We start from the raw sequence: 15,182 nt of genomic DNA on the forward strand, positions 1-15,182 counted from the left end.
AACTCACGGCATTCTGCATTGGTCTCTCGAAAACCTTTCCTCCCCACCTCTGCCTCAACTCACAATGCTTCTGCTGCCCAGAATGCCACCCAGCAAATCTCCTCCTGGTTCATCCTTCAGAGCACAGCGTGCTCACCATCTCTTTGGCCCTCCAGAGAACACATGTAGTGTGGTTCTCTGCAAGACCATGAGCTTACCAGGGGCTAGACCCAAGTCATACTCCACACTGGCCTGCCCCTCATCCTGGACCCAAGTAGGTGCTTTGGAGACCCTTAGCCCTGTTGTAAGGGACTCCAAACACTGGGGCTGGTATGAATGAAGGAGACTCTCAGGAGGGAGGATCCAAGAAGGGACTCACATGAATTCTGGAAGAGCTGCATGTGCATTTCCACGAGCGGGAAAGACTGACGGAAGCTGTAAGTCACCAAGATCTTCTTCTTCTGGAAAATTTTGGTGACCTTTGGCAGGGGTGGGAAAAAGATAAGAGGCAGGGTTTTGGGTGGGGAATTTCCATGTGGCACCTATTTCTGGTAACCACTCTCCCCTCCCACCCCATTAACAGACATACACACACAAACACACATACCCACAAGCTGGGGAGAATGGAAGCTTGAGGGACAGAATGAGAGACGTGGAAGAAAACGCAAGTCCCTCATGTAATGGCCATGCACCACTTTTTACCACATTTCCAGGAACTAACTGAATCCTGCTCCCTCCAGGAAACCAGCTCCAACATCCCACCGAAATTTGTAAACCCCTTTTCTGAGCTGCAGAACGGTGATTGAGTACCTTTCCTTTGTCAGGCGCTATGCTAGTCCTCTGAGTGTGTGATCGCCCCCTGCTGGACTGGAGGGCAGGAGTCTGGTTGTTGGGTTCTGTCACCCAGCCCCACCAGAGCCTGCACTTAACGGCAATCTCTGCTGAACCTACGTAGAGACTTAACAAGTCATCCTCTCAACAACCCAACGTCTTTGTCGAGTACTTGGGCACTCTGGACTCAACTAACGCAGGCTGCAAATATCTCAGGCGGTCTGCAAGTGGCTCGTAAAAAGAAATGTTTTGATTTCAGGGTGGTTAGAGTGAACAATGACGCAAAGCACTTTTTTTAGGTCCTTTGGGCTGTGAGCTTCCTGAGAACAGGGACTAAGCCTGATTCATCCTGGCATACCCAGTGCCTCGCATAGAGCTGGACACACACCACTGTGAGTACCTGAGGGATATCTGCACATTGATTGTGTGGGCCAGGTACTCCTTGGGGTAAGGCTGATTCCACATACAACCTCTTATTTCATTTCATACACCTGACAACCCTGTGAGGTAGGGGTCCATTTCACAGAGGAGGAAACTAAGGCTCAGAGGGAGCATGGAAGTACTTCAGCTAAAGCAGCAATCCTCAACTGCAGGCAATATTGCCCCCAGGGGACACGGAGCAATGACTGGAGACATTTTTGGTTGAAGGGTTGCTACTGGCACCTAACAGGGAAAGACCAGGATGCTGCTAAACATCTTACAGTGCACAGGACAGCCCCTGCAAAGAATCATCCAGCCCCGAATGTCAACAGTGATGAGACTAAGAAACCCTGCTCTAAAGGAGGGAAGACCATAGGGGGAACAGGACTGCTGTCCTCAAATCCCTGGAGAGCTGTCTTGGAGCAGAGAGGCAACACTTGTTCTTCGTGATCCCAAGGGTGGAGTGCAGATGGTTGGAAGAAACCCACAGGGAGACAGATTCTATCAGTCAGAGCTGCCTTAGACAAAGGCGGCTTTCTGTCCCTGTAGTCATACATCCAGTGGGCCACCTAGGTAGTTGGACCCTGAAAGTCCCTTCCAAATTGCAGAGTCCTAAGAGTCCCATCCCTAACAGACAAACATCTCTACTAGTAATGAGCTCAGTTTTAAGAATCGGTTCAAGCATTTTTTTTTTTTAGACAGAGTCTTGCTCTTGTCCCCTAGGTTGGAGTGCAACGGCACTGCAACTTCTGCCTCCCGGGTTCAAGTGATTCTCCTGCCTCGGCCTACCACAGTAGCTGGGATTACAGATGTGCACCACCACGCCCAGCTAATTTTTGTATTTTTAGTAGACACAGGGTTTCACCATGTTGGCCAGGCTGGTCTCAAACTACTGACCTCAGGTGATCCACCCACCTTGGTCTTCTAAAGCACTGGGATTATAGGCGTGAGCCACTGCCCCTGGGTCAAGCATTTTTTTAAAATTTTGTTTCTATTTTTATTTTGAGACAGGGTCTGGCTCTGTTGCCCAGGTTGGAATGCAGTGGTGCGATCACTGCACACTGCAACCTCCGCCTACTGGGCTCAAGTGATCCTCCCGACTCAGCGTCCCAAGTAGCTGGGACTACAAGCGCGCACCACCACGCCGGGCTAATTTTTGTATTTTTCGTGGAGACGGGGTTTTGACATGTTGCCCAGGCTGGTCTAAATCCTGAGCTCAAGTGAATCACCTGCCTTGGCCTCCCAAAGTGCTGAGACTATAGGCGTGAGCCACACCACGCAGCCCACTTCAAGCATCTTGATTACTGAAGGTTTCCAGGTGGATCCCGAGGGTCGCAGATTCACCCTCCTTCCTCAACCCTATGGGCTACTGAGGTGGACAGGGATATTTCCTGCCACTTCCCAGGCTGTAAGTCTGTCATCCCCTTGGTCCTCATATTTTCTGCCCCTGTGTGTCTGTTACTATCTCCAAATGCATCTTTGAGGAAAAGGAGGGGTAGAGAAGGCCTGGGTCTTGCCTGAGACCATGCAGATGGCATGGCAGAACACCGCGCCCGCCACACTCCACACACCAACATCAAAGTGGTTCACATCTGACTCAGGAATCAAGCTCACCATCTCCCATCTCCCTCCCATCTCCTCCCCCACAGTGCCCATACCACAAGGAGATCATTGAAGAGGAAGACCTCCCGCTGATGCAACCCTAGCCTCTGGGGGCGGTTTGGATCTGGCACCTCGTAGAGCTGGCAGCAGCAAACCAGTCGACGGTGAGGGAGAGACAGGACCTAGATGGGCATGAAGAAACAGGTGTCAGCAAGGCCAGCCCATCAGCTTCAGGTCTCCTGGCATCTTAACTTTCAACCGAAAGTTTACGTCTCATACATGTGTGTCACTCTGACACAAGGGATATCAGCAACTAAGGCCTAAGCTTTTCTGCTACCTTGCCTTTGTCCCTCTGTCTGGAATGTATTTCTTGCCCAGCTCTGCATGGCCATATTTCGACTCCTCTTCAAATTGCAATCCCGGCCGGGTGCAGTGGCTCACACCTGTAATCCCAGCACTTTGGGAGGCTAAGGCGGGCAGATCACCTGAAGTCAGGAGTTTGAGACCAGCCTGGCCAACATGGTGAAACCCCATCTCTACTGAAAACACAAAAATTGGTCGGGCGTGGTGGTGGGCACCTGCAATCCCAGCTACTCAGGAGGCTGAAGCAGGAGAATCACTTGAACCTAGGAGGTGGAGATTGCAGTGAGCCGAGATCATACCACTGCACTCCAGCCCGGGTGACAGAGTGAAACTCCATTTCAAAAAAAAAAAAAAAATTCAATTCCAAAATTATCTTTTCCAAGAAGACTTCCCTGATTTCTCCAGGCTGAGAATGGCTTTTTTCTCCTTTCTCATCTCCTAAACTGGACCATAAGGCAGAAGTATTATAACATATGTGTCTTTGTCTCACACTCTAACTGGTCTGTGAGTGCCCCCAAGGACAGAGACCACATCTGATTCATGTCTATGTCTCTGGTGCCCAGTAAGATGCTGGGCTCAGTGGAATAGCATCCACAAATATTTGTTGGCTAAAATATTAAAGAGCGTGTTTTTTTTTTTTTTTTTTTTTTTTTGAGGCGGAGTCTTGCTCTGTCTTCCAGGCTGGAGTGCGTTAGCATGATCTCAGATCTCAGCTCATTGCAACTTCCACTTCCTGCGTTCAAACAACTCTCCTGCCTCACTCAGCCTCCTGAGTAGCTGGGACTCCAGGCACGCACCACCACACCCAGCTAATTTTTGTATTTTTAGCAGAGACATGGTTTCACCATGATGGCCAGGCTGGTCTGGAACTCCTGACCTCAGGTGATCCACCCACCAGAGCTTCTCAGAGTGCTGGGATTACAGGCATGAGCTACTGCACCCGGCCTAAAGTGTGTTCTTGCTTTGGTTTTCTGCTAATCATTAGCTTGACTCTTCACTTGGGATGGACAGGCAAAGCCCGAGGTGAAAAGGATGCTAATATTTATACAGTACCCACTATGGGACTTGGAATGTGCTAGATGCATTCGCACAGAGTGTCTCAATCTGCAACACAACCTTCTGAGGAATGCATTATCACCCACTCCGTGTTGCAGGTAAGGGGCTCAGGGAGGTGCAGTGACTTACCACTCAGTGGCAGAGGCGGACCTGAACCCTGGCCCCTCTGCAGGCTCCCAAGGCACTCACCGGTTTCTTTCCAACAATCATGCGCTCCACAGCCTGCACCTGGGACACATGGTCATCATTGGTCCGCAGTTCACGCCCCTGGATGCGCTGGTAGATGCCCACCAGAAGGTCTCTGGGGATGTCTTCACCATTGTCAACCCCTGGGGGAGGGAGTAACACAGAGATATGTCACATAATTATGGGCACTGCATGGTAGGGGTGCTAGACAACCTCCACACACAGGCACAGGCCACGATAGGACTGAGGGTCAGTGGGTGCCCTTAGCCCCTTAGCCAGGATTGGGGCATGGAGGGTGTCCTTCAATGCAACAGCCAGTTGCTGTCTTCCCCAGGGTGAATTCTTTTAAACAACTCATAATACACTGTAATTAAAATAATCGGTTACTATTGATTGCCTTCCTAATAAGCAAAAATAATTTTAAATGAAATCCAGTGCTAGTAAGAGTGCAGGGAAGTGGGCATGTATGGTAACGTAACTCTTTTGGAAGGTAATCTGGCAAGAACCTAAATGTTAGTAGCCAGTGATTCCTCTTCTAGGAATCTACCCTAAGGAACTACTCAGAAATATGTGCAAGATGTATGTACTACGAGAATGTAGGGCAGGAGTGATGTAATCCCAGCACTTTGGGAGGCCAAGCCAGGTGGATCGCTTGAGCCCAGGAGTTCGAGACCAACCTGGGCAACATGGCAAAATCCCATCTCTACAGAAAATGCAAAAATTAGTTGGGTGCAGTGGTGCACACCTGTGGTCCCAGCTACTTGGGAGGCTGAAGTGGGAGGATCACTTGAGCCCAGGAGGCGGAGGTTGCAGCAAACCATGATTGCACCACTGTACTCCAGTAACAACAACAGAGCAAGACTCTGTCTCAAAAAAAAAAATAGAGCAAGACCCTGTCTCAAAAAAAAAAAAAAAAAAAAAAAAGAATACTAAGTGTTACTTATGGGAACAATTTGAAACAACCTAAATTTTAAAAATAGAAGAACAGATAAGTATAGTATATCCATTTAATAAAATAATGCACAGCTATTAAAAACTTGACATTTACAAAAACATTTCAATAGCATGAAAAAATTACAGTAGCAAGTGATGTGGAACGAGTGAGATGAGTTGCACGTATAGTATGATCTGAACTATATAAGATGTTATGTATGCATGGGGGAAAAGATTAGAATGCACCAAAACATTAACTATGATTGCCTCTAGGGGACGAATTTGGGGTGATAAAAAGAAATTTTCTAATTTTCAGAATCTTCCAAAATTTCTGAAATAATTATGTATTACCTTCATTTATTTGTTTATTTATTTAATAATTAGAGGGGAGAAAGATACACACACACACATATGTTGAGAGAGAGAAGGAAAAAGAATGGATGAGTGAATGATGGCAGGATTCTAGTAGACAGCTCCAAAGGGCCTCTGATCTAACTCCGTCCTCCCATGTTCACCATCCTTCTCCACTTCCGATTGCTGAGTGAAACCCACTCACTCTTCTCTCTAAACACTCTGCTAGAGAAAATGTTTTCTTTGCAGGTTGTGGAGGCTCACACCTGTAATCCCAGCACTTTCACAGGCCGACTTGAGGCAAGGAGTGTGAGACCAGCCTCGGCAACACAAGAAGACCCTGTCTCTACAAAAAATTTAAAAATGAGCTGTGCATGGTGGCACGTGCCTCTAGTCCCAGCTACTCAGGAGGCTGAGGTGGGAGGATCACTTGAGCCCAGGAGTTCAAGGCTGCAGTGAGCTGTGATCGCATCACTGCGCTCCAGCCTGGGTGACAGAGTGAGACCCTGTCTCTAAAAATAAAAAACAAGAAAAACAGAAAACAAAAAAAGAGAAAATGTTTTCTCCCTTGGAAATGAGACATCTCCTCCTTGGACAGGTGCTAAAGGAACGTCCTACGTCGCACTGACTTTCTTACCATAGCAGTCGCAGCTGCGGAAACCCCGACAGGCAGCCAATTTGTCTTGTTTTCAGTTTGCTTTTTTTTTTTTCTTTGCCTCTATCTTCCTCTTTCTTTTCTGTTTAAACAATCTTAACATCTGTACCATTTTTAGTAGGCTGCTCTTTGGTGATAGGCAGGGCTTGACATCAGTAGAATAAACAAAAAGAGCCAGGCGACACCTTTCATCTGGCATTCAAGTCCCTCATATATTGGTTCCAGCGGACCTTCCCAACCCATCAGTGACCTCATTCCAATTGTTTTGCTTCTTCTTCTTTTTTTTAAGACAGAGTCTCGCTCTGTCACCCAGGCTGGAGTGCAGTGGCGCGATCTTGGCTCACTGCAACCTCCACCTCCCGGGTTCAAGTGATTCTCCTGCCTCAGCCTCCTGAGTAGCTGGAATTACAGGCATGCACCACCATGCCTGCTAATTTTTGTATTTTTATAGAGATAGGATTTCCCCATGTTGGCCAGGCTGGTCTGGAACTCCTGGCCTCATGTGATCCACCTGCCTCGGCCTCAGAAAGTGCTGGGATTACAGGGATGAGCACCCAGCCCTCAACTGTTCCCTAAAGAAAATAAATGTTCCTGCCTCTGCGCCTTTGGTATTCTCACTGCTAGGTAAGCTCTCTATCTCCATTGCGTCACCTTCTCCATGCCTTCAAGACCCACCTTAAAATACAAATACTGCCTCCTCTGGGAAGCTAGGTAGAGGTGGGCTCTCCCTCCGTTGAGCTCTGACTGCACTTTCGGCCTCTCCGATGTCACTGTTCACTTTCTGTCTTATGTCAGTTATCTGGGTACCACGAGTCAGCCTCTCCCCGACACGGGAGCTCTCTCAGAACAGGGACTATGGCAGACTCCCCTCCATTGTCCTTGGCACCCATTGTGGGGCTTGCCACACACTAAGTGCTAAGTGTTGACTGACTGGCTGGTTGTTTGGTCGAGCGATAAATGAATGCATGAATAGAGGAAAAGTTACCTAAAATAATTAACTGAGTCCTCAGGGGGCATAAATAAGAGAGGGAAAGAGGGAGCCAGGAAAGGACAAGTGAATGACTGAATGAATGAATCAGAGTAAGCTTTGTAAGAGTAAGGACTTTATCGTGTTCACTGCTTGAACCCCAGGACCTAGAAACCTGGCACACAGTGGAAGCGCAGTAAATACTCAGTACAGTGGGCAAATGACGAGTTGAGAGAATTAATAAGTGAATATTCTAGGAACATCCAGCCAGGGCAGAAAGTGACAGCATCACAAATTAAGTTCCAAGGAACAGATGGGATATCCTGCATCCTTCCCCACCTTACCCCCCAGTTTCCCTTCCCAGGTGAAGGGCCAGAAAAGCTGATAGGGAAGTCACCTCTCAGGTTCTTGATGAAGTCATCTAGTTTCATCTTTCGTTCAGCCTTGACGCTGGGACTGTACATGTCGGTATTGAGGAGGATGATGGCAAAAGCAAGGATGAAAATGGTGTCTGGGTTCCGGAACTGGCGCACGAGGGCTGGGTTACAGACGCAGTACCGCTGGCTGTAGGGCAGGAGGGGTCAAAGCCAGATTCAGGAACTAGACATCTCTGCCTACCCACCATCCACCCAGTCTGGCACCACCAATCCTGTCCTGTAAGCAATACTTCCTTGATCTCTGGGTCTGTCCTCTTCAGAGCTTCCCCTAGACCAGCATGTAAAAATCACAATTGCTACCTTTTGCAGAGCTCTTCCAGGGGGTTTGTGTACATTGTTTCATGTAATCCTATCACAATCCTGAAAGGAAGCTACTGGCAGTCCCATTTTACAGATGAAGTGACTGAGGCTCAAAGTGGTAAGGTAACGTGCCCAAGGTAATAGAGCCAGTAAATGGTGAAGCCGGGATGAAAACCCGGATATTTCTGAATGCAAAGCAAATCCTTCTCCCATTATGAGAAACAAGTTCTCAGCAACTCCTATTTCTCTTCTAAATACCCTAAAGTGGAGGAGCCAGGATTTAGGCCCCGGTCTATCTGATCTCCAAAGTCTTTATAGCAGAGTAAAATGGTTAAGGACATGGATGGACCATGGACTCAGACACATACAAATTCCAATCCTGTATGACTCTGGGCAAGTTACTTAACCTCTCTAAATTCCTGAATTCTCATCTGTAGAATGGGAATAACAATAGAAGCGCCTGCCTTATGAGGTGGTTGTGACTATTCGGTGAAATAATCACGTAAAGTGCTCAGCTCAGAGCACCTGATACCTGGTAAGCACTCCATGAATGTTAGCTGCTATTGCTGATGTTGTCACTTATCGAATGCCTCTGTCCCGGGGCTGAGCTAGATACCTTACGTGCACTACTTTTGATCCTCACAATTGCCTTGCAAGATAGGATTTATCATTTCTGTTTTGTGGTGAAGAGAGTATGAGGCTCAGAGAAGTGACTTGTAAATAGTACATCGATGCCCACAGGAGGGAGGGGCAGCTTTGCAAGTGGGAGGCAGGCACACCTGAAGGCTTCGATGAGTCGCTCCACTTTCTGGGCCTCACCCTGAACCCGAATATGGGACTGGAACTTCCGGAGTGCATCATCCAGATCCATGGAGGAGAAGTCCATCTCATCCACCACACAGCTAAAGAGCAGAGAAGGGGGTGTGGCGCTTTCAGTTCCTCTGCAGAAAACCTCTGACCCACCTGGATCTGCTCAAATGGACCAACACCCCCATTGATAGACTCTCAAATTCAGGACCTGTGGCCCGAGCAAGTACACATGAGGACGGAATATTTGAAATTGAATCCATCTCAGAAAATTGAGGCAAGGCACGTGGTCACTAAAGGTCCTTTCCATCAAGCCACTCATTTCAGAGATAGGAAAACTGAGGCCCCAAATAGGCCACAGGATGAGCGTGTCTTGCCCAGGGCCACCCAGAAGACTTTAGGAATAGGGCCGAGCAAGATCAGACCCCTTTGGGGCAGATGGGGTACGGGAGCAGGAAGGTCTATTCATCCTGTTTTGAAAAGCTTATCTGTGCCAAAGGGAGAGGCTGCCCCCTTCCTCCCTCTTGCTGTCCTTTTCCAGGAATCCCTGGCCCAGCCTGCCCCATCCCGGGGTCCTCACTCCAACACGTCTCTGTTGAACTGCTTCTGCCGGTTCCCTAGGAATTCCCCTATCATCTGCCGGCTGAGGCCTTTCCGCTCCAGGATGAAGTGAGCCACTCCCACCGGTGTGTCTGACAGGAAGCCCCGCTCGATCAGATACTGGATACCCTTCTCTGGCTTCCTGTAGAAAGAGAGGAGGTCGATGAAATGACTGTCCTCCTGGAACTGTGCTCTCTGTCTCATTTGTTGAACTACTTTCAGGCCCAACTAACTCCGGCCTCAGAGGACCAATGAAGTCAAATACATCATTTGATGTAATCCCATCATGGCACGAATGGGAAAACTGAGGCCCAGGGAGAAGCCACTTGCCCATTTCAAGGAGCTTCAAAATCCTCAGGTATCTTCAACACAACATCCCCCTTCACTGGAGCCACACCACAATTGAAAGAGAATCAGAATCTAACGAGAGCCTGCTTTATGCCAAGAGCTTTGATATTCACAGCAAGAACCGAGGAGCAGGGCTGAGTGCCTTCCCTCTGAGTCATAGACCCTCAGAGTAGGGAGGAAGTGAAGAGGTTACTTTGTTCCACATCCCACGTCCCACTCAGGCAGGTTATCACCAACTTTCTCTGAGTGTTTCTATAGACAAGGTGCCCGTAGATTTCCAGAGAGCTGGGCCAAAATCTGGGTCAAAGCTATCCCATATTCAAAAGCCCAGAACCTCAGGACCCCACGAGGCTAAAATTTGGAAGAGACTGGTGCCACAGGCGTCTCAGACCCATCACTTCCCACTTTACGACTTTGAACAATTCCTTTCACTTGTCCAAGCCTTGGTTCCTTATCTACAAAACAGGGACACTCCTGCTTGCCTCGCTGAGCTATTGTAAGAACTAAATATAGGTGGCAGTGTTTAATAAGCTATAAAGATGTAAGGCATTCAAGTAATGGCTTACATTACGTCTAATGTTTTCTAATTACATCTAATGTTTTCCAATTATTTTCTAATCAAATGTCACACTCCCACCTCACTCCTAAGCACCTGGCAGAAGACCAGGCACCTAGAAAGAGCTTAGTCACAGTCACTAAAGGGTCCAGCACACCACCCTGCCCCCAACACCTCTCACATACGCACTCTGCTAGTCAGTAGATGGAAAAACGGAAGGGCAGGTGAGTAACACACCTTACCCAGGGCTGTGCAGCGAGTCTGGCCAGAGGCAGACTGGGGAGCCAGGTCTCCTGTTTCCCAGACTAGGGCTCTTTCTACACCATATCACCTCCCCTCTAAAAAGGGAAGGTGGGGAAGACAAGGTTCAGATTCCATTTAGTGGGGTCATCTCACCCCAGATCGCACAGCCAGCCAGAGGCAGTACCAGGACCCAAGCCCAGATGTGTTAAGGGGCTCTCTACTCTGCCACCCTGTTGCCAATCCTCTTCCCTGAACGTCTGGGGAGAAATGCCATTCCACAAAATGAGAGGATGACAGAACTGGGATCACTGCGTGGAGTTCTGTCCCAGGGACCCAAGTGCCCATGGCACAGTAGGAAGGGGCGAGCAGGCTAGAACAGGGAGCACGAACTTGTTGAAGAGGTTGAGGCCGATTCGGTAGTGCCGCCTCTGGACCACGTCATTGTTGAAGGCTGGCGAGTCCCAGCTGTGCCTCGTCTCCCGCTGGTAAGTCTGCTTGCACAGGCCGGTGGCCGGAGGCTCCCTCAGGCTGTCCCGAGAAGAGGAGCCGGAGCTGCAGTTGATGGTCTCATTGGAATTGCTGGAGCTCTCGAGGCTCTCATTATCGCCACCATCAGAGTTCTCGCCTGCTGCCTCGCACTTCCCCAACCTCCGACCCCCAGCCACACCACTGGGCCCAGTGCCACTGTTGGGGGCTGGGGGCAGGGGCCCTGGTGGGGCTGGGGCTGGGCCCTCAGGGGCTGGGTAGTGTCGGTGTGGGATCGGGGCCCTGCCTGGTGGCCCCTTGTGCTTCAGGGTCCCATGGGGGCTGCAGCCATCAGCCTCATACACCAGCTGGCGGTGGACGGAGCCGCGATCTGAGCGGTCACTCAGGTCCACGGAGCTGTCACTAGGAGGCTCAATGGTAAGCAGGGGAAGGTGGGCGGCCCGCAGCCGGAAATCCCGGCACTCCAAGCACCCGGGGCCCCTGCGAGTGCCTTCCTCTCGGCTACCATCTTCCCGGGTTCCTGATGGCACTGGTGGAGGTACTGGCGGGAGAGGGGCTGGTGCCCAGAACTCGGGCCGGCCCTGGGGTGGGGGTTCTGTGCTGGGCAGTCGCTCAGGGGATTGTTGGGTAACTGTGTCATCCAGGTAGAGGGGAAGGTCACTGAAAGATGTGGCTGAGCTGTCCTCTTGCTGTTCCTTTGACTCCCGCTTCTCCAGCTGGGCTGACCCTGGCTCCTCAGACATGGGTCCCGATGGGTGGCAGTTCAGGGCTTCGTCGATGGATTCAGCCAGAGACTTTACCTGTGCAGGGGGAGGGAGGGGAGAAGGGAAAGAGAGAGAAAGGAAAGAATGATAAAGGGAAGAACGGTGGAAGGTGGGAATGAGGGAGGGAGGGAAGGGAAAAGTGGGAGTCTTCCTGGTGGGTCAGCTAGGAGGGTGGATTCCGCTTCCCCAGCCCTGACAGGCTTTCTGTGGTCTGTAAAATGACTCCCAGGGAACCACTGTGAGCTCACAGGAGCTGGCACTAATGCCCACAAGTTCCCCACTCAGCTCACCCCCAATACCTCCTTTGTGTCCATTTAGACCCAAGCCAAATATTTCCTCCTCCTTGATTCAAGCCACATTCTTGTCTGTGCCATCCCCCAGGGTAAACCCAAATCCCAGCTTCCTCTGTGGGAATTCTCTTAGGAAATCCATAATATTTGACCTTGAGCATCTGGACCACAACTTGTAGTGCTCTCTCCCTGCGGTATCCAGACTCTAAACTGGCTGCTAATGATCCCTGCCTCCTGGTATTCACACCCTAGGGTACCACATTGTACCAGAGTTGGTCTGTGTGACAAACAGCATATGGCAGAAGTGAATGTATGTCACTTCTGAAATTAGGTTTCAAAAGCCTGCAGAGGCTTGGCATGGTGGCTTATGCCTGTAATCCCAGCACTTTGGGAGGCTGAGATGGGAGGATCCCTTGAGCCCAGGAGTTTAAGAGCAGCCTGGGCAACATGGCAAGACTCTATCCCTACAAAAAATAAAAACATTAGCTGGGTGTGGTGGTGGTGACACACACCTGTAGTCCCAGCTACTTAGGAGAATGAGGCAGGAGGATTGCTTGAGCCCAGGAGTTCTAGGCTGCAGTGAGCTACGATCACGCCACTGCATTCCAGCCCAGGGAACAGAGCAACACCCTGTCTCTAAAATTTTCGTTTGTTCATTTGAGACAGAGTCTTGCTCTCACCCAGGCTGGAGTGCAGTAGCACGATCTCAGCTCACTGCAACCTTCTCCTCCCAGGTTCAAGCCATTCTCCTGCCTCAGCTTCCCCAGTAGCAAGGATTACAGGTGTGCGCCACCACGTTTGGCTAATTTTTGTATTTTTAGTAGAGGCGGGGTTTCACTATGATGGCCAGCCTGGTCTCAAACTCCTGACCTCAGGTGATCTGCCCACCTTGGTCTCCTGAAGTGCTGAGATTACAGGTTCGAGTTACCATGTGCAGCAAAAAAAACAAAACAAAACAAAACAAAACATAACAAAAAAAACCTTTTTTTTAATTTAAAGAAAAAAGGCTGCAAAAAAATGTTTTTAATTAAAATTTAAAAAAAAAAAAAAAAAGACTGCAGCTTCCATCTTTAGCACTCTTGGTCACTTGTCACTTGTACTCTTTCAGTCCCATCCCCTGTGTGGGGAAAGCTGCATCATGAACAGTCCTATGGAGAGGCCCACATGGTAAGGCACAGACCTCCTGCCAACAGCCAAGTGGGTGAGCTTGAAAGCAGACTGCAGCCGGGCGCGGTGGCTCACGCCTGTAATCCCAGCACTTTGGGAGGCCGAGGCGGGTGGATCACGAGGTCAAGAGATCGAGACCATCCTGGTCAACATGGTGAAACCCCGTCTCTACTAAAAATACAAAAATTAGCTGGGCGTGGTGGCGCCTGCCTGTAATCCCAGCTCGGGAGGCTGAGGCAAGAGAATTGCTTGAACCCAGGAGGCGGAGGTTGCGGTGAGCCGAGATCGCGCCATTGCCCTCCAGCCTGGGTAACAAGAGCGAAACTCCGTCTCAAAAAAAAAAAAAAAAGAAAGAAAGAAAGAAAGCAGACTGCCAGCCCCAGTCTAGTCTTCAGATATTGTGGGCTCACCCTACAGCTTGACTACAGCCTTGTAAAAGGCCCTGAACCAGAACCACTCAGCCATGCCGTTCCCAGCTTCCTGTCCCCCAGAAACTGTATGAGATAATAAATGTTCATTGTTTAGGCTCAGTCTCTCAGGTCAGTTTTAAGCTACCAAATATGGGGGTAATTTGTTACACAGCAACAGATAACAGATACACTTCCCCATCAGACTTCAGTAGCACTCAGAGCTACTGAACCAGATCTGGTTCCCAGACTGATCTCCTATTCCCCATTCCTCCCTTGAGGGATGGAGCCAGGCCTGGTTTCTCTCTTTTTAGGTCAGCTCGATGCATTGCTTGACACAGAAGATATGTTAAATTAAATCTCTGTTGTATGAATGAATGAACGAATGATATAGATCTTCCTTTCAACACTCCTTTTCTTCCCTCCACCTCTTCACCAGCTCCAAGGAGGCATGCCCAGGCTGATGGCAAGGCCAGATCATAGAGGTTAGAGCAGAGTGACTTTTTCTCTTACAAAGCTTCATCCATTCATTCACCAATCTCTACCAAGTACCTTCTTGGTTTCGTGAAGAAAACTAATATGTACTTAGCAGCTACTATATACTAGGAGCTTTCATATATATTACCTGTGTAGTTTCACTGAGTCTTCCAAACAGCTCTAAAAGAGTTTTCTCTCCATTTTATTTTCTCTCCATTTTACTGATCATGTTTCAATGTGGTTAAACAGTTTGTCAAATGGGAAATGGCAGAACTGGGATTCACACCTGGGCAAGAATGTCAACACACCCCAAGCCCACTACCCTTACTGTGTTACAATCCCATCCCTCCACGCTTTTGCTGATGCAACGCCTATGTAAGCAATACCCTCCCAGGTATTTCTAACTTGCTAAATCTTTTCTGTTTGGTAAGACCCAGCTCCAGTGCTGTTTTCTCAAATAGGTTTTCCGTGGTTCTCCCAGAAGAAAGTTTCCTCTCCCTCCTCTGGGTAACCGAGGTACTATACATTATACTATAGCCTTTCTTGTGGCTCAGAGCACACTCTACTAGAGGCCAAGGTGGGTGGATCACAAGGTCAGGAGTTCGAGACCAGCCTGACCAACATGGAGAAACCCTGTCTGTACTAAAAATACAATATTAGCCGGGCATGGTGGTGCATGGCTATAATCTCAGCTACTCGGGAGGCTGAGGCAGGAAAATTGCTTGAACCCGGGAGGCAGAGGTTGCAGTGAGCTGAGATCACACCATTGCACTTCAGCCTAGGCAACAAGAGCAAAATTCTGTCTCAAAAAAAACCACAAAAAAACAAATAATCCCTGTCTCACAGATCTGGTGTGAGGCATATACAGCACAGGCACACAGTAGGAGCTCATTACCTGTGAGTTAAGCTTTATTTGATAGCAGTAGATCAAGTTCCAAATAGTGAGAACTTTTTTTC

The 15,182-nt window shown here is 49.1% G+C and overlaps 1 protein-coding gene across 9 annotated transcripts in view; it reads right to left on the minus strand.

The window, feature by feature from the left end:
• The window catches only part of IQSEC2 (IQ motif and Sec7 domain ArfGEF 2), an 87,888-nt gene that overhangs the window by 5,914 nt on the left and 66,792 nt on the right, over nucleotides 1-15,182 (minus strand). For all 9 annotated transcript variants that reach the window (XM_074392024.1, XM_010331578.3, XM_039475614.2 and 6 more), the window contains 7 exons: nucleotides 11,025-11,920; nucleotides 9,468-9,629; nucleotides 8,860-8,982; nucleotides 7,741-7,907; nucleotides 4,441-4,580; nucleotides 2,889-3,014; nucleotides 359-458 (listed from right to left, as the gene is read on the minus strand). In XM_074392024.1, coding sequence (XP_074248125.1) covers nucleotides 359-458; nucleotides 2,889-3,014; nucleotides 4,441-4,580; nucleotides 7,741-7,907; nucleotides 8,860-8,982; nucleotides 9,468-9,629; nucleotides 11,025-11,920 — 1,714 coding nt within the window. The remainder of the gene's footprint in view (nucleotides 1-358; nucleotides 459-2,888; nucleotides 3,015-4,440; nucleotides 4,581-7,740; nucleotides 7,908-8,859; nucleotides 8,983-9,467; nucleotides 9,630-11,024; nucleotides 11,921-15,182) is intronic.

This window comes from Saimiri boliviensis, chromosome X, assembly GCF_048565385.1.
Source record: "Saimiri boliviensis isolate mSaiBol1 chromosome X, mSaiBol1.pri, whole genome shotgun sequence".
Lineage (NCBI taxonomy): Eukaryota > Metazoa > Chordata > Mammalia > Primates > Cebidae > Saimiri > Saimiri boliviensis.